The sequence below is a fragment of the Mustela nivalis genome (genome assembly GCF_964662115.1).
Source record: "Mustela nivalis genome assembly, chromosome: 1".
In the NCBI taxonomy this organism is placed as follows: domain Eukaryota; kingdom Metazoa; phylum Chordata; class Mammalia; order Carnivora; family Mustelidae; genus Mustela; species Mustela nivalis.
The window spans coordinates 199,460,124-199,477,916 of NC_139020.1; the positions used below are offsets into that span (position 1 = coordinate 199,460,124).

The following is a 17,793-nucleotide window of genomic DNA, read 5'->3' on the forward strand; positions in this document are numbered from 1 at the left end:
GAAGCGGGTAAATTGAGATGTTTGGGACATTTTCTCATCCCACATTTATTGAGCGCCTACTGTGTACTAGGCTCTGCTGGAGTCTCTGGGGATATGTAGCTGTGGAACAACAAAAACTCCTCCATTCCTCCAGGCCAACTGGCACTCATGGGATGGAGGGCAGCCACCTAAGTAACAAGATAAGAAACATTTTGTTTCAGGGTGCACAGGGCTGAGCAGTCAGGGTGGAAGACAAGACAGAGGGAGCGAGCCAGGGTAGTCTGAGGAGGCTTCTCAGAGGAGGTGACGTATCACTGAGACCAGGGGGTGCCCAGGAGCAAGCAAGCCACGGCCAGGGTCCCAGCCCAAGGTAAGACGGGGAGGAAAGAGCCTATGCAAAGGTATCAGGGCTGGAAATAACCTAGAAGGAGGCCAGTGTGGCCAAGTGTCTTCTGCCTCTATCCCTGGCCCCTCAGGAATCAAGGCCCCCATCTTCCCTGGTGTTCTCCTTGGCCAGGGAGTGAGGGGGCTCTGGAATGTGGGACTTGTGAGTCTGCATCAGACTAGGTCACACCACTCAGATGCTGGAGCTAGAGGAACAAAAGGGATAGTAGCACCCAGACCCCTGCCACTGCCCCCAGGCTCTCCGGTCCCCTCAGGCCTTGCTTTTCGATCTTGCCTGCTGGCTGTCATTCCCGAGGGGCACAGAGCTTAGCCTGGGACTTGGGGGAGAGAAGAGAGCGGAGCCTTAGGGGGGGGCCTGCCCTTACTGCTCACTGCTTGCCCCTCCCTCTCACAATGCCCCGCCCCCTGCTCACCTGCCTGCCCACCTGTGCACCCCACCCCCACCCCTTGCTTCTGGCCTCAACTGGCAGGAGAGGGGGCTGATTTTTTGGCAGAGCCCCTGGGGGGGCCGGGCATTAGTTCTAGGTGGAGAGTGGTCCTGCAGGGCGAGTTCTGGGGCCCTGCTTCTCCCTGGAGCCAGAGCTCACCCTCTCCATCTGAGCCCTGGGGAGGGACCAGAGGGTGGCTCTGTACGGCATGTCTCCATGGCAGGACCACAACTGCCCTGGGCATGAGGGAAGGAGACCCAGAAGCGCCCCTCCCCCGCCTTCCCCCAGGCAGAAGGGATGGCGCTGTGTGGTTCTGACTGGCCATGTGGGCCTGCCCACCCCGTGGCACAGACCTGACGGCTGGGGCTCTGGAGGACCTCACCTGCCCTAGTTCAGGCTGGTGCTGGGTGGCTTCTGGAGCGTGGCAGTTATGTGTGGACGAAAGACATGAGATCGGAAATCTGGGGGACCCTGAGCGTGTCCTTTGCCTCGGGCCTCGGTTTCACCCGTGACAAATGCAAGGGGGTTGGGTAATGTCTTGGCTGTGCCTGTGGGTGGCCGGAGTCCCCATGGGACATCCAGAGTCAGTTATGTCGAGGGCCAGCAGGCCTGGGCAATAGGGCTGCCCAGAGGCCTCTCTCTGTGTGTCCCCCTCTGGCTGTGTTCTCTTGTGGTATTTCTGGCTCGTCTCTGTGGACCCTCCCCCCGGCCCTTTTTTTCTCAATACTCTTGCCAAACATCTGGAAGGAAAGTGAAAAACTTGCCTCCCCCACCCCCCAGCACCGGATGTTGTCAGATTTCCAGATGTGGGGTGTTCTGCCCTCCAGATGAGGGGAGGAATGTCCTGTATTTCAGCCAGGAGGGGGCCGGGTCCCATCCCTCCGCTGCTGTCCCCCTCTCCATGAGGATGAGGGACAGGATCCCAGGGACCTGGGCTCAGCTGGAAGACGGTGGGGGGGCCTCCAGGTAGAACCCCCTCCCCCATAAATCCTGCCTTCAGGCGGGGCCCCAGCTCCTCTCCACACCCAGGAATCCCCCCCGGGGCCTGGGGAGGGGTTACTTTGCCTCTGAAGTTTCTATCAAAGCCTCCAGGCACTTAAAAATAACAGGGAGCACCTCCTTCCCACCCCCGGCACAGACGCCCAGGAGAGGAAAGGAGCCCAATGTGCTTGCAAGATGTCCTTACTCTCAGAAATCTGTGCCCAGAGGGGCCTTGTGCCACCTCAGCCTTCCCACCTCCCCCACTTTCTCAAACGGTGGCCTGGCCAGGCTGCCCTCTGTCCCTGCCACCTGCCGAGGGCTGGGTATTGGGGTGGGCACCGTGGCAAACCTCGCTCAGCATCCTGAGGTCCCTCAGAGAGGCAGACCCTCCCTCAGTCCCCACCCCACCCCCCCAAAGGGCCCCGCAGAGGGAAGCATGAAGCATGGGGCAGTAGGACACAGACAAGGAGCTTGGGGGGGGGGCCAGGGGGCCTAGAATGTGCTACGCAGAGGAAGGACAAGGGCACACTGCGAAGGGGACAAGGGGTACAGGGGGGTCTGGCGAGGGCCCTCCCCAAGCTGTGTGGGAGGGAAAAGAGGAGATGGGAAGTGGGGTGAAAAGGAGAAACAAGCCACAGGGCCAGCCGGGTGCTGGTGAAGGGGGCGGTGGGGACAGCTCAGCTGCCGGACTGAGCTGGGTGGCTGCAGCCCGGGCTGGCGGGGGTTGGCACCTAGTCCATTGCCACTTGGGGTGTTCCCTGGGGCCCCTCAGGCTGGGGCTGCAGCTGCCTGCGAGCCATGACCAGACACACGCAGATACATATAAACACCCGACACAAACCCACGGAAGCAGCACTCACAGACACATTCACAGACATACACAGACACGTGTGTCCATATAAACACCCAGATGTAGAGCCTCCGAGCCGACGCCCAGAGGGGCATGGGCCGTCCGCACAGACACACAGAGGCAGCACCCAAACAGCGCCCCCCACCAAGCGTGAAGACACCTAGACAATACACGGGTACACACAGATGCTCCCGCCAGAGATCAACAGACATGGGCAGACTCCCCCAACCCGCTCCGGGCACCACCCCTGCCCCCCAGACCCAGACACTTGGGAATTCAAGGCACAGCTGGAAGGTTAGACGCAGGAGGTACCCTTAGGTTCAGCCCCCATCACAGCACACGCTTGGTCCAGCCTCCTGGTCCTGCTCAATTCATCACCTGCGAAGGGGTTCGGTGCATCTGGCTGGGCTGCCTCTGTCTTCCGCTCCCCCTCCCTCTGCCCAACAGGTGATTGGGAGGAATGAAAGCCCTCCCTCTCCCCCACCCATTCCTGAGCCTGAACAATGCCCTCCCAGGCCCCAAAATAGCCCCTGAGCTTTGCCTGTGTCCTTTTATGGCCCTGTCCCTATTGTGCATGGTGGGGGGTGGGGCTGGGGTCAGGAGGTGTCCAGAAGGGATAAAGGCCAGGCCCCACTCCAGCCTCACCTACCCTACTCTCTGCTTCCTTCTCTCCACATCCCTCTCCATTCTGACAGCTTCCATGGCCCCCAAAAAGCCAGACCCCAAGAAGGACGATGCCAAGGCAGCCCCCGCCCCGGCGCCCGCACCTGCTCCCGCACCGGCACCAGAGCCCGAGCGCCCCAAGGAAGCTGAATTTGATGCATCCAAAATCAAGGTGGGTATGGGAGATGGGTTTCAGCAGAAAGGTCAGGGCAGCTAAGTGGATCCCGGAGTGGACCTACCCAGTGGCAGGTCAGACTCCAGAAAGGGAGCGCTGAGCTGAGGTGGGAAACTTCCGTGCAGAGGTCAGACGAGTCCCGAGGCTTCAGCTGTCAGGAGCCACTCTAGGGGCTAGAGGAGGCCTGGTGGTCACACAGCAGGCAGGACTCCCCCAGGGCTACTGAAGGGTACGTCTTTGGGTGGTTGTGGAATCTGTCTCTTGCCCTTCTCTAGGGACCTCACATCCTTGGGGAATCCTGGAGCCACCCGGACCCCAACCCCTCCAGCCGGACGGGGATCTGCCTTGTTCCCCTCTGGGTGACGGGGGTGGGGTCACTCAGGAAATTGGTCTTGGGGCGGTGGCCGGTGAGCACGGAACCCTTCCCCAGTTAGGAAGTCTTTCTCCGAGTCTAAACTTGGAGGAAGAGCCATGACTCCGATGGCATTTGCAGAGCGGCACGCTCCGTGTGTCCTGCCTGCTCTCCGTTCTTGGCTGGCCACCGGTCACTGCTGTCCTGGCTGCTGGCTGAGGGCCCCTGTGGAGCCCTCCCAGCTCCTCACGGCTCCTGCCTGTCCAGCCAGAGCTGCAGCAGAACGATTTTCCGTTTGTGATCCCTTCCTGGGGGGCCAGACTTGTCCCTCAAGACGTGGGTTCCAGTCCCAGCTTTGCTCCTGCCTGTTCCCTGCTCCGAGGCGGGGCTTCCTCGGATGCGACATGGGGCAAGAAGCCCTGTCACAGGCTATTGGGAGCTGTTCATGGAATGTGTTCTCTGGAGTTGGCTTCCTGAGCCCTAACCACCCCCAGGGTCAAAGCTTGTGTCTCACAGGTCCCCGGCTGGGGGCCAGCTACCCCAGGCCCCCGGTGGCTTGGTCCAATCTCACGGGATCTGAGGCTGGCACAGATTTCCCTGGGAGAGGCCAGCACAGTGAAGCACCTCATGGGACCCCCACCCCTTCCCTGTCTGGCTGGCCGGCTTTACCAGGAGGCTTAGGAATGTAATCTCAGCAGGCTTCCAGGTGGTAAGAGAGCTCTCAAGGGGCCAGGAGTGGCAATGTGTTCTTCCCAACATGGGGTTGAGTCCAGAAGGGACAAGCATGACAAGGGGGTGGGGGAGGATATCCCTCTACACTGAGGTGTGCCCTGGGGGTTGGTGGGGTTCCTAGGGAGCGGCAGTGGGAGGCACGCCCGGCATGCCTCCTCCCCCAAGCTCCTTTCCCTCCTGTGACCTTGACCTTGGGGTGAGTGACTGCTGTGATAAAAATAGACTTGGTATCTGGTGAGGAGGGGGAAACCGGGTCCCAGGAGGCCTCCTTACCTCAGGTGGCTCTCTGATGTGGCCTCAGCAGATTCTTAGTCAACACTACCATTGTGTCCCCAGGCTGGGCTGGGCTGGGGGCTGCCCAGGGCTTTTGGGTGGGTGTGTAAGACCATGTGAGTGGTAGTGCCCAGCCTTAAGGTCTCTGCAAGTGTAAACACTTACAGACACACACTGAGTGTGAATGCACACACATACATCTCATACACACACACATACACACATGAGTGCACCCACACTCACTCCTGTGGATATGCTCTCATGCCGACAGAAACCCTCTGGTCTGTACCCTCACCCTTGCTCCTCCTGCCACCCCACCCCCCACAACGAGATGGGGTTTCCTGTCTCACTCACACGGACAGCCTTGCCCACTGAACCCCAGGCCTGCTGGGGGGTGGCTAAGCCAGCCTGGTCAGATCTGCTGGCTTCAACACATCTGTCCAGGACCAGGGGGATCAGGTAAAGCTTACCCTGGGCTGGGGACTCAGGGCACCAGGACAGCCTTCTCACCGTTCCCCAGATGTGGCCCACCAGCCTTCAGGGTCTAGGCACACGCAGACCCACGGCCCTCAGTTCGCACAGGTCGGGAGGGATGAGGAGACAGGAAGGTGCCAAGGGAGATGGCAGGAGGTCGTGGGGGCAGAAGCTGGAATGCTGCCAGGGAGACAGCCTGGTACAGTCAAGAGGTTGAGGCCTGGGCTGTGGCCGTGGAGTATGCAGGTGCAGATCTGGCCCTGCCTCCTGGGCCAGACACTTAGAATCTTTGGGGTCTCCTTTCAGATCGAGTTTACCCCGGAGCAGATTGAAGGTAAGTGAGGGTCTCGAGCCCTGGGGCTGCAGGGTTGGACCTGGGGTCCCCAGTCTGAAGTCTGGCCAGGGCGGGGTGAGTGGAACGGGCTGACTCTGGGTGTGTCCACAGTTCACATCCTCTCCTGGCAGAGTTCAAGGAAGCCTTCATGCTGTTCGACCGCACGCCCAAGTGCGAGATGAAGATCACATACGGGCAGTGTGGGGATGTCCTGCGGGCGCTGGGCCAGAACCCTACCCAGGCTGAGGTGCTCCGTGTCCTGGGGAAACCGAAGCAGGAAGGTGTGTATGCATTCGTGCTGGGCCCCGGGGACGTGCCTGGGGCGGGCTGACATCTGCGGGGGCACGGCACAGGTACCGCCCCGCTCTGCGCCCTCCTGACATCTTCCCAGTGTCCGGATGAGGAATGGAGGCAGGTCTCAAGCCATGCTGCCAACGTAACAAGCAGCAAGTCTGCGGGACCTTCCCACCCCATGCTCACTGGCCAGGTCTACTGGTCACAGGAAGCTGATGTTGCAAAGTAGTGTCACGGCCGGTGAGGGTGACCTGGGGACCCCCAACCTCTGTGGCCCCTCCTGGTCTCCACAGCATCTCTCTGGCACTCAGGACCAGCTTCCCTCACGCTTCTGCCAGAGAGGGCTGCCTACTTTGCCCCACGGAGACATGAGACCCAGGCCCCTCCATGCTTCCAAAGTCTCAGGGAAGGTCTCTGATTGGCCCCCCTCCCGAGCAATCCCAGTGGTGGGGAGGGTGGGGTCTATAAGAAAAACCACAGGATCCAGAATGGTTTCCCCGAAAGCAGAGCAGAGGCACTAGGCAGAGCCTACGGGGGAGCCGCCGCAGCAAACTGTCCCTGTGAACAATAACGGATCGTGTAAAGGATGCACGTCTTGGTTGACTCCCCGTGATGGGAGCATGGTTTGTGAATGGTCAGCTGGTGTAGAGTGCTTTGGGACTGTGTGTGGGCAGTAGGTCTGTACCCTGCCGCCCGGGTGGGGAGGGAAGGATGTGCCTGTCCTGCTCTTCAGAGTGACCGTACTGCCCCTCCCCCCAACCCCCGGCCAGAGCTCAACAGCAAGATGATGGACTTTGACACCTTCCTGCCCATGCTCCAGCACATTGCCAAGAGCAAGGACACGGGCACTTACGAGGACTTCGTTGAGGGGCTGCGTGTCTTCGACAAGGAGGGCAACGGCACGGTCATGGGCGCTGAGCTCCGCCACGTGCTGGCCACGCTAGGTGAGGACTGCCTCCTCCTCCTCCCCAGTCCTCCTTTGTGGTGGTGGGGGCATCCTGGGGAAGACCCTTCTGTCACCTGCCGAGCTTGCGTCTGATCTGTGAAACGGACAGAGGGACACGGTCAAGGGGCCTTCATGGCAGGTGACAGATGTGGGGAGTTTAGAAGGCCAGGTAGCAACAAAGGAAGTGTGTTGGTGCAGCTCACGGAACTGAAGGCGAGGAGGGCAGCTCTGGGGTGGGGGTGCAGTGTGGCGCATCCAACAGGACAGGTTCAGTCCTGGTGTTCATGGTCTCAAGGTCAGGTTCCAGGGACACAGCAAAGAAGAGGCCCAGTAGGTAAGAGGCCTGCCCCTTGGACATCCTGATGCCCATTATCTGGCTGGCAGGGGCACCCCCTTCTCAAAGGAGCTTTCGTGCAGCAAATGTTTATTGAGCACCTACTACATCTGCTCAAGGCAACTTTTCCTTACAGCAGAGGTGAACTGAACTCTTACTGTGTGTTTGACCCTGGGCTGGTGTCTGGGTTTTTTGTGTGTAACTGGGGGTAGGAGATTACCCCCCATTCCTATGGGGGGGGGAACAGGGCAGTACACAGTGCTCAGAGGCAGGAAAGTGGCAGACTTGTCTGGAGAACAGAGAAGCTGTCTCCTTGTCTCCTCCACCATCATTCCCCAAGGCCCTCAGCTCCCTCCCATGAGCCCTTCCTCTGGCCTCAAAAGGCTTCCCTGAGGAACTGCTTCCAGTGACATGGGGGTCCTGGCCTCCCCTTGATGGAAGGGACCCCCCAGGGGTCCCCTGTAAGAAAAGGGACAGTGTGTTCTGGGGACTTGAACACCAAGCTGGCACTGTTGTGGACAGAGCCCAGGCTCAGAGGGCACACCAAGCCTGCACCCCAAGTCCCCCCCTTTGACTTATCACTGATTCTCCTGGTCTCAGAAATGGGGGTGATGACCAAGGTCTTATGAGCCGGGATGGCTGGGCCAAGGTGAGGTGTGGGAGGCAGACCCACCGTCCAGCGGGGCTCTGTGGGTCCCCCCGACTTCGCACCCATCCCGCGGTGCTCACTCAGCCTCCCGCCCCCTGGCCAGGAGAGAGGCTCACTGAAGATGAGGTGGAGAAACTGATGGCGGGGCAGGAAGACTCCAATGGCTGCATCAATTATGAAGGTGGGCTTGGCAGGCTGGGGGGTGGGGCGGCGGGGGGGGTGGGGGCGGGGCGCTGGGACCCTAGGCCCCCACTGTGGCCGCCCGGTGCTCAACCCCTGCCACTGGCTTTGCCCTTCTTTGCAGCATTTGTGAAGCACATCATGGCCAGCTGAGCCTCTCGTCCCAGGTGAGACCTCCACTCCTTTCCAAGCCTGCTGTCCCCTCTGCCACCTTCTCGGATCTCAGCACTGTTGTCCCCTCACGCCTCAGCTTCCAGGTCCCCTGTTGCCACCTCCCCATCTTCACCAACTCCTGCTCTCAGCAGACGCCCCGCTGTCTCGCCGCACCCTGTCCCCTGTAACCTGTGACCATCTTTACTGTCACAGTCAAGGAGAACCAGGAACCCATGGGAACCAGGAGCCCATGCTGGGGACAGCTCATCTCCCACACATGGTGCTGATGTCAGCCGCCTGGAGTTGCAGGGAGGTGGGAAGTGCCTCAAGACACCTACAGCAGCCCCCTCCACTGGCCCTGCAGACCTCTGGGTGCCTGTCATCTCTCCCTTCCGGCTGTGCATTTCTGTCCTCTCCCCATGGGCCTGAATAAATAGCATCTTTCCTTCCTTCTTTCCTTCTTCCTTCCTTCCTTCCCCGCTTTCCCTCCGTGGCCCTTTGGTTGACTTCTCTAAAATCCATGAGCCCCACATGGTGAGTCCTGGACAAAATAAGGGGGAGTCATGCTGAAATTCTGCTTCCTTGCTCCCCCTCAAAACTATCCCAAACCCTCTCAGCCTGCTCGCCAGGACACTGAGGTAGGGGCAGGGCTGAGCTGGAAGAGGCCTGGGTGCCCCTCCCTTGCTCTTGTCCTCCCATTCTCCTTCTGGGAGGTGGCACCACCAGCAATCAGGGATCCGTGGGGCATTGGTCCCGGGGCTGTCCATGTCGCAGGTGGGGAGACTGAGGCCCAGAGCAGAGAATGGCCTTACCTGAGTCACCCTGGGAATGAATGACAGGGTGGGAGCTAACTTTGTCCCCAGGCTGTCAGAATTGAAGGGGCCTTAGATTCCCGACCGACTCGGATGGGGAAACTGAGGCACTCTGCCTGTGGTATGGCTATAGGCCAGGGGGAAGAGGCTTTATGGGGGGGCCAGGAGGACCCAGGAGGTCAGGGCAGCTCCGTCAGGGTGCAGGTGAGCACATCTGTGTGGGAGAGGAGCCTGTGTGGATGGGTTTCAAGATGAGCACAGATCTGGCTGCCTGTGGGCATGGGTGTGGTGTGGGGACTTACCTGTGAGTGTGTTGGGATCATGAGTGTGACAGTGTGTGGGGGGCGTGTGCCAGCAGCGTATGTGAGCCCATCATGGGCAGGGTCTGAGTGTCTGCGGGAGTCTGCCTCATCTTCCTTTCATTCTCTCAGAGTCTATGGAGCACCAGCCATGTGCCTGGTTCCATGCTAGGCCCTGCGAACCCTGGAGTGGAGAAAGCAGTCAAAACCTCTGCCCTCCAGAGCTCCCAGAGACTTGACGAATCATCATCCACAAAGTGTGTCAGCAAGCGATCATGGCTGAGGAGGGCCCCAAAGCAGGGCGGTGGGGGGAGGCCGTGCGTGTGTGCTCGGCATGCTTGTGCGTGTAAGAGCTGGGAGGGGCTGACGTGTTAAGTCACGAGGCTGGTGATAATCGGAGATGGCAATGGTGGGGCAAAGATTTAAAAAAAGAGGAGCTAATACCCAGAATATATAAAGGACTCCTGTGGGTCTGTGGCAAGATAATAGACAACCCAACTCAGAAAGGGGCAGAAGACTTGAACAGGCAATTCTCCAAAGCAGATCTACAAATGGCCAATTAGCATGTGAGTAGAAGTTTGATGTTACTAATTAAGGGAATGCAAATCCAAACCGCCAGGAGCTCTCACTTCGCACCCAATTAGGAGAGCTCTCATTCAAGAAACAGGGGCTAACAAGTGTTGTGTTCTAGCTATGCAGTGGCCCATCACTCAGCTCCGAAGAAGGAAGGACCTTCCAGCCCTTGCTACAACATGGGTGGACTTTAAGGATATTAGGCTAAGTGAAACAGGCCAGACCCAGTCCATATCATGTGATTCCACTTAAAGGAGGTACCTTGTGTTATCAAATTCATAGAGGCAGAAAGTAGCATGGCGGTGGTAGGGGGCTGGGGAAGTTGTCAAAGCAGAGAAATAAGCAGGAGAGGAGAGTGTCTTAGCTGCGCTTCCCCAGAAGCAGAGCTGAGACCAAGTCGTGAATGCAAGTGGTCTCCGAATGCAAGTCGTCTCCCCGGGAGGTGACCTCAGGGAGCATGGGAGAGCAGCTGGAAGGGAAGGAAGTCTCTACGGGGTGCCCGGGAGCAGAAAGCCCTGTGGACAGTTGGGGTTCGGCCCCACTGGGGGCCTCCAGGAGACTAAAGGGATGAGGAAACCAGACTCTCCAGCCGCGCCCGTCTTCAGCGAGTCCTCCAGGCAGCTGTGTGGGCATACAGGGGAGATATGTCTGTGTGGGCACAGAGAGGAGACATGCACAGAGGCCCTGAGATGGGCTCAGACAGCTCCATGGGGAGGTAGTGGGGCCTGAGTCAGAGAGGAGACAGAGGGCCTGTGGCCATGGGGAAGGCTTTGGCGTGTGCTCCAGGGAGACTGTCCCAGCATCACTCTGACCTTCAGGTGGAGAGTAGACTGGGGTCCCCGAGCAGAAGCAGGGTGACAAGGAGAGAGGGTGTGGGAGGGAGAGGCAGATGCACGTATGCTCAGCCAAGGGGAGAGGAGAAGCGGTCACACTGCAAGTCACTTTGAGACCGGTCTCAGCAGCAACATCTTGGGCCAATGTTGAAGCTTTCCAGGCCTTCTGGCTCCTTTTCCTTGTTTCCACAGTACCTCCTAGTGGTACCTCCTCGAGGTACGTGTGAACTTGCTGGACTCTGGCAAGCCTCCCTGGACAGCTGGGGGCTGGGGACCCCCTCCAGGAAAGCAGGGCCTCCCTTTGGTCCCAGTCAGTGTGGGGACCCTCGTGACAGGCTTCTGGGCAGCCCCTCATTCCTGCCTGCTCCAGCCGCTTCCTTCCTGGGACTTCCTTTTTAAAAGTCTCCAGTGGCCACATGGGACTGGGAGGTCCCAGCCTTCTCTCTCTCTCGGGATGCCCACCTTGCGCTGGAGGCCTGCGGGCAGGGGGGTACAACTGTTCTGTCATCTCCAGCAAGAAGGGACCCTGCCTGCAGGTTCACGTATGTCCTGGGTCCCGGGGGGGATATGTGCTCTCTCAGGGAGGCCTGTCCCTGCTCTGGTTTTCGGGACGGTCCTGCACCCCTCTCAGGCTCCCTTGGTTCCTGGGAGCTACCGCCCTCCTCAGCTTGGCTTGCCAGTGGAAGAGAGCAGCCCACATATTCCCCCAAGATGCTCTGCAGCCCAGACCCGCTGATTGTCCTGTGTGGACCCGGGGGGGAGGGGAGGACAGGCCGGAGGTGGCTGGTGGGATACAGCAGGGGATGCTGGGTCTCGTAAGCTCGGGCTGGGGCAGCTTGGCCCCACTTGTTGGGGCTCTCCTGCGCTTGGAATTTGTCTCTGGCCCAGCCATGGTCATGGGGCCCCCCTGGGGCCTTGTGCCTGTTATATATGGCTGTGCTGATCCCAGGTGGGCTCAGGCCACTGGCTGTAGGTCTGGGTGTCAGAGCGGATGGGGGGAGGGACATGGAGGCTGCAGGGCTGAGCCTCTTCCTCACCCTGCATCCCTCCTCCACGACCCCGGCTGGGTGGCATGCATATTTCTGTGTGCCCGCCAGTGGGCCGGAGGATCCGTGCCTGTGAGTGTATCTGTGGGGGCGTGAGTTGCCCACGTGCATAGCTGGACCTGCGTGTGCTGCCAGTCAGTGCATTCGCACACGTGTGTGCACCTCTGTGCGCGTGCGTGTCTGTGTGTGTCAGCATGCATGTCTGAGCGTGTACGTGCTGGGGGGCTCTGCTGAGTCAGTGCGGGTGCTGGGCGGGCAGCGCTGCCAGCCGGGCCGCGGCCTCCCCACAGTTGCATAAACACTGTCCCAGCTCCCCCCTCAAGCAGGGTGGTCCAGCCTGTGGCCCTGTGGCCAGGGGGAAGGGATTGGCAGAGGGTTGTCCTCCCTTTTAGTCTAGTCCCCTCCATGCCTCTAGGGCCAGGACCCGTGCTCTGTAAGGTGGGGTCTAGCCGGGGGTCTCCCTATGTCTCCCTTTCCCCATCCGGTCTGAGGCCTGATCTTTGGGGTCTTTCTAAAGTGGCAGGAGTATTCACCTCCGGTTTTAGTCCTGGTCCAGGCTGATCTAGAGGGTCAGCGGGGCAGGCTGGGGGCGAGAGGTGGAGGTCAGCCTCAGGACCCCGGAAGGAACGGTCCCTCCTTTGCTCCGATGTCCGTGCTTGGCTGCTTCTGGCTCTTGGTGGCCTGCTGTACCCTGCAGCTTCTCCCCAGACCCCATCCTCCGGGTTCAAGGGGTCACCATCTGGGACATGGAGCAGATGGTGCCAACTGGGGGTCTAAGAGGGCCAGACACTCAGACCGAGGTAGAATGAAGTCAGCCCGGGTCTTGAACACATCAGGTATTAGAGGAAGGTCTTCCTAGGCCATGAGAAGAAAAGAAATCAGACTGCGGGTATGAGAAACTGGGCGCTAGAGCCAATGGAAAACTGAAGACCACCTTAAGAGAAATTGGGGTTGGAGTAAAAAGGGTCCAAGCCAGGGATTGCATGAAGTCAGAAGCAGGGTGGGCTGGGGTGCAGAGGAAGTGGGGGGAGAGGCAAAAGAAATTGGGCTGCGGCCGGTGTGAGCCCTCAGTGTGGAAGTGGGTGCTTGGGGGCACCAGGCCTGAACACTGTGCTGTGGGTCCTAAGGCTCTGGGTGGTGGGGAGTGTTGAGGGGAGGGGGCCGGGATGAGCCTGTCTGAGTGCAGGGCCTGCCTCACCCCTGGGACTGCTGACCTGGTGGCCTTGGAGAACCCAGGAAAACCCCAGACCTTGAACCCGGTGACCTTGCACCGCAGTGGCTCCCTGGGGGTTCTCCCGGGTCCCTTCCACCCAGCCCCAGGCCCGCCCTCACCCAAGTTTGGGGGTTATTTGTTCCCGCTTTCCCAAAGCCACACAATCCTGGTTTGCCCAAATGCTGACAGAGCACGGCTGGAATGTGGAGTGTGTGTGAGTGTGTGTACACACGAGGCTTCCCGGGGCCGGCCGCGAAACAGGCCCCCTCTGGTCTCAGCAGCCGGGGCGCAGGGCCCCTTGGACAGGGGAAGGCCTAGGTCGTCAGGGCCAGAGGGGGCCCTGCCTCCCCCCTCCTAGAGGACGCTGAGGACGCTGCCTCGCTGAGGACGCTGAAGTTCAACCATTTTCTTCCAATCTCTGTCCCCTCCTCTGGCCTGTGGGTCTGGGTACCTCACCTGTCTAGTGAGGTCTCGGTGAGAATCAGGACACGAAAGCCTTTCTGGAGGTTGGGGGCGCAGGGTGAGGCATGTAGAAGACTCTGGAACTCCACAGATGGGGAGACAACATTCCTTGGGAAGTCTCAGGTCTAGACCAACTTTCTGATTCTTTATACTTTGGTCTAGCTGAATATGAGCGGCCTTTTCCCCTCACCATTCCCATGCCCCGGGTCTGGAGGCCTCTGTCTCAGCTCCCATACCCCCGGCCCCCCAACCCCGCCCAGCACTTCTTCCATTTGACTTGCCATGTGGTCCCAGCACTTCCTCCCATAGTAGGCTTGGAAGCCACTTAAAGGTGCTCCAAAATGATACCCCCAGCACTGGAGCTAACTGGGAGAGGTAGTGAGCACCTTGTCCTAAGGGGTGCGCAAGCCGAGGGGAACCAATTCTAGTCATGAAGGCTGCAAAAGGGGTTCTGGTGCTGGTAGAGGTTGGAAGCATATGGGTGTCCCCAAGCCCCAGGGCCTAGCTTGTGACAATGTCCAAGAAAGTTTTCAAGAGAGAACAGTAAGGCCCATGTTGGTGGCCCATGGCCTTGCCATGAAGCTCAATTGAAGCTCAATTTATGCATCTTTAAGACCTGTCTTTCTTCCAAGATCCCATGCAGCCTACTCTTTTTTTTTTTTTTTTTTTTGGTCTGGAGAATATCCTTTTGTTTACAAAACAATGCTGATGGTAGCTGGTGGCTGGCTGTTGTTTTCATGTCTTTAGTTGGCAAAATCAGACCTTACAAGTCGATTTTTTTTTTTTTTAAAGATTTTATTTATTTATTTGACAGAGAGAAATCACAAGTAGATGGAGAGGCAGGCAGAGAGAGAGAGAGGGAAGCGGGCTCCCCGCTGAGCAGAGAGCCCGATGCGGGACTCGATCCCAAGACCCCGAGATCACGACCTGAGCCGAAGGCAGCGGCTTAACCCACTGAGCCACCCAGACGCCCCACAAGTCGATTTTTAAGTTTTGAGAAAATCTCAGTTTGTTGCAATCAACATCTCCCTAAAGCCCTGGATAGAGACCCTTGAATGGGGCCCAGGCTTTCCAGGCCCGAGGCTCATTGGAATGAACTCATTCATTCATTGGTTCTTTCATTCATGCATAGTGTAATTATCAGATGCTCTGCTGACTCACAGGCCTGGCCCCGCCAGGTGAGACCGAGTGGGGAGTGGAGACTCAGCAGGGCCCACTCAGGTGAGCCCCTGAGACGGGCGGGGCCTGGTGAGGTCGGGCCCTGGGGTGGGGGGGCAGCCTGAGCATGGGATGATGTCTCAGTTCCTTTCATGGCAGTATCTGGGATCCTGTGATTCTGAGTGTCCCCGAAACTCTGGGAGCCTGTCGACACCTGTAGTCAGAGGTGGGAAGCCAGGGGCAGTCACGGCTTGTGTCTAGACACAGCACGAAGGCGCAAATACCTAGGGGTTTCTAGCCCCGGGAGGAGAAACCGTGCTCAGGGCTGAGGGACGGATAAAGGGGGAAAGCCGGGCACACCCCTCTGTATGGCCTGGCCTGAGTGAAGGGGCGTAGGGCTGGGAGCCCCCAAGAGGGAGATATACCCACATCCAACAGCTCTGGACCAGCTGAAAGCTTTTCCCTCTCTCCGGAGCTTGGGCTCTGCACAGTCCATCTCCCACATGGTGCCTTCCTTGTAGTAAGGGGGTCCCTGGGGTAGGTCTGAAGAGTAGAGCTGGAGCCGTGGGCAGGCCCTGGGCCCCCAGGATTGTGTGGACAGCGAGAACCCTCTGGGGCCACATCAGGAGTGACTCCTACCCTCTTGGGCTCCTGAGGATCCAGCCCTCGCACCCCCCCCCCCACAGCTGCCTGGCTGTAGGGTCAGCAGGGCCAAAATGCCATCAAGGGTGGCCTCCAAACTCAGTCTTCAGCGCCCCCAGGTTGCCTGCCCCACCTGGGCTCCCGTCTCAGCTTCCTCTGAGGGCAGAGTCTGTCCCCCAGGTGGAGGCCCTGACTCCTGCAGGCTGTGGGAGTAGGGCCTGGGTCAGACCCCATTTAACCCATTAGTGCTTGATGATGGGGTGTCTGCTGAGCTCCCAGTTCTTCCCCAGGTGCCGGGACAGTGCAGTGAAAATATCCCTGCCAGGTCCCGCTCTGGCGTTGGTCCAGCTCCCAGGTCTCCTGTCCTTGTGCCTTGGCCGGTGCTTCCAGACCCGCCTTGCCATCCCCGAGAGAGCAAGGAGAGACCATTAATTCCTTTAATCTGGAGTGGCTATCTTCCCTACGAGCTCCAGATTGTGACCTCAGAGTTGAACGGGAAGGGGCCTCGGACACCTGGGCCAACCTCTTTCCCAGGGCAAGTCTGATGAGCTGCTGTTTGCTTGAATACCTCCAGCAACAGGAAGTTCACCTCTTACTGAGGCAGCTCCCTGATGTGGGGCAAAAATTCGTCCAGGGCCCTCCCCAGCTCCCCAAAACTGGGTCCGCAGAACTTCTGCTCCCCGGCCTAGCTTCTAGGTGACTCTCTAAGCTGACCCCAGCCCTGCCATCCTCTGGGTTGATCCCTTGATCCAGGATGGGCCTTGCCCTCCATCAGGTGGCTGACCCCGCCAGAGCTCAGTTTGTTAAGGTCCTGAGCAGGGCAGGGACCTTGAGAACTGTCCTAGCTCCTGCTGCAGGCAGGGGACACCAGGGCTGGCTCTGTAGTGGCAAGGGGGCCCCTGAGGCCACCTGTGTGGAAGGTAGCCCAGGGCTGGTGAATAGAGTCAGGGAACACGGTGTTACAGAGGGTGACAGGGCGGTGGGGGACACGTAGGAGGATCCAGGCTTAGGGGTAGGTAAGTTCAGGTGCGGACTGTTGGGGGACGTCCCTGCAGGTCTCCCTGGGGCTCTAGGCCTGAGCCTCAGTTTCTCTTCTGTGTTGGACCGGAGGTGTGGAAGCCTCTGGTGTTCTGAGCTCTGGAGAGGTTCCTTCTGGACTCTGAGCTTCGGGCTGGGGGCAGTAGGGGGAGGCGACAGCTGCTTTGAAATGTGGAGAATAATAAAGCGAGGAATGTCTGAGCTCAGGGGAAAAAATAACCCCCGCCCGCTGGGCCTCCCACCCTGCCTGGCGTAATGAATTAAGTACAGGGAGGCACGTTTCATGTGGGGGCGCGGGCTGGGGGGGAGGCTAGAAGGCCCCTAATGAGAAACAGCGTCCTGGGTGGGGCCACCGGGATCTGGGGGTTCAGGGCCACCTGAACCCTGGGGGTGTCCTCACTTCCCCAAAGCTTCCTATCAATCCCCCTTTGTCCACGTGTGTGTGGGGGGAGGGGCACTGTCCCATCTCGGTGCTGACCTCTGACCCTGGGCTGCACCCCAGTGCTGGCTCTAAAAGTCAGAAATGGGAGAAAGTGCCGCTGACCTGGAGGGATCATCTCATTCTCACTCACTCCCTTTCCTGACTGGGGCTGGGTGGGTGCATCCTGAGTCCAGAATGATGGGGGCAAGGCTGCCCCCTGCTGGACTGACCAAACCTGCAGCTAGGCCCAGAAGCCTCTGACCAGAAGCCCCAGGTCCCCAGGCCACCTCCCGCTTCTGGTCCCCGCAGGCCCTCCCCTTCCGCTGCCAATCCCTCCTCCCAACGTAGCCCTACCTTCCCTTCCTGCCCTATATCCCTGGCCCCAGCTCATCTCCTTGGGGCTTGGACATCAGCATCTCCCGGTCCAGCTCTACTCTTCCAGTCCACCAGTCTTGGGGGGCATCTGGCTTTTTCACGGTTCCCCTTCTCCCACCTCTGCTCTCTCCTTCCCCAGTGAACTTCATGTTCCCCCAACAAGGCTCACACTCAGTCTTCACTCATGCCGTTCCCTGTGTCTTGTCTGGTGGATCCCCGTTCAACCACCCCCTCCCAGGGGGCTCAGGGAACAGTAGGGTGAGTAATGAGACCATCAGTAAAAGGGTGAATTCTCAGCAAGAGAGCTAGAGAGCGGGGGAAGGAGGTTGGTTTGTTCCTGGGGCTCCCCAAGGAGCCTGCCCCACCTCCCAGCTTCTGCTGGCTTGGGGCAAAGCTCCCACTTTATTTTTAAGAAGTCTGGCCCGGGACTTGGAGCTCCTTGAAATATTCTCTCTCTCATCCCTTCTCTCCCCCACCCACTTTAATTAAAACCATTGTTTTGCAAGCACATGTTAATTAAAAAGCAAACATGTTTTGCTAAGTAATTTGGAAGCTCTGGCTATATGAACCAGAGTCATTCCAGTATAAAAAAGTCCCTCACCCAGCTTGTCCCAGTGTCTCGGGAGCCGAGGACACCCGTGGGTGCCCTAGATGCCTGTCCGTTTAGAAGTAGAGCTGCCGCCTGGGCGGGCCTACGCAGGACAGGGTGTCCTTTCTGT

The 17,793-nt window shown here is 59.1% G+C and overlaps 1 protein-coding gene across 2 annotated transcripts; it reads left to right on the plus strand.

Annotated features, from left to right (window-relative positions):
* Positions 1-3,264: 3,264 nt before the first annotated feature.
* MYL3 (myosin light chain 3) lies at positions 3,265-8,654 on the plus strand. 2 transcript variants are annotated; one of them, XM_082705450.1, is made up of 7 exons: positions 3,265-3,478; positions 5,619-5,646; positions 5,778-5,927; positions 6,711-6,884; positions 7,973-8,050; positions 8,174-8,216; positions 8,300-8,654. In XM_082705450.1, exons 1-6 carry the CDS (start codon positions 3,344-3,346, stop codon positions 8,200-8,202), a joined length of 594 nt encoding a protein of 197 aa, XP_082561576.1. In that variant the 5' UTR covers positions 3,265-3,343; the 3' UTR covers positions 8,203-8,216; positions 8,300-8,654. The 2 variants fall into 2 exon arrangements, with proteins under 2 accessions (XP_082561576.1, XP_082561575.1); XM_082705449.1 differs by having other exon boundaries at positions 8,416-8,654.
* The last annotated feature ends 9,139 nt before the right edge of the window (positions 8,655-17,793 follow it).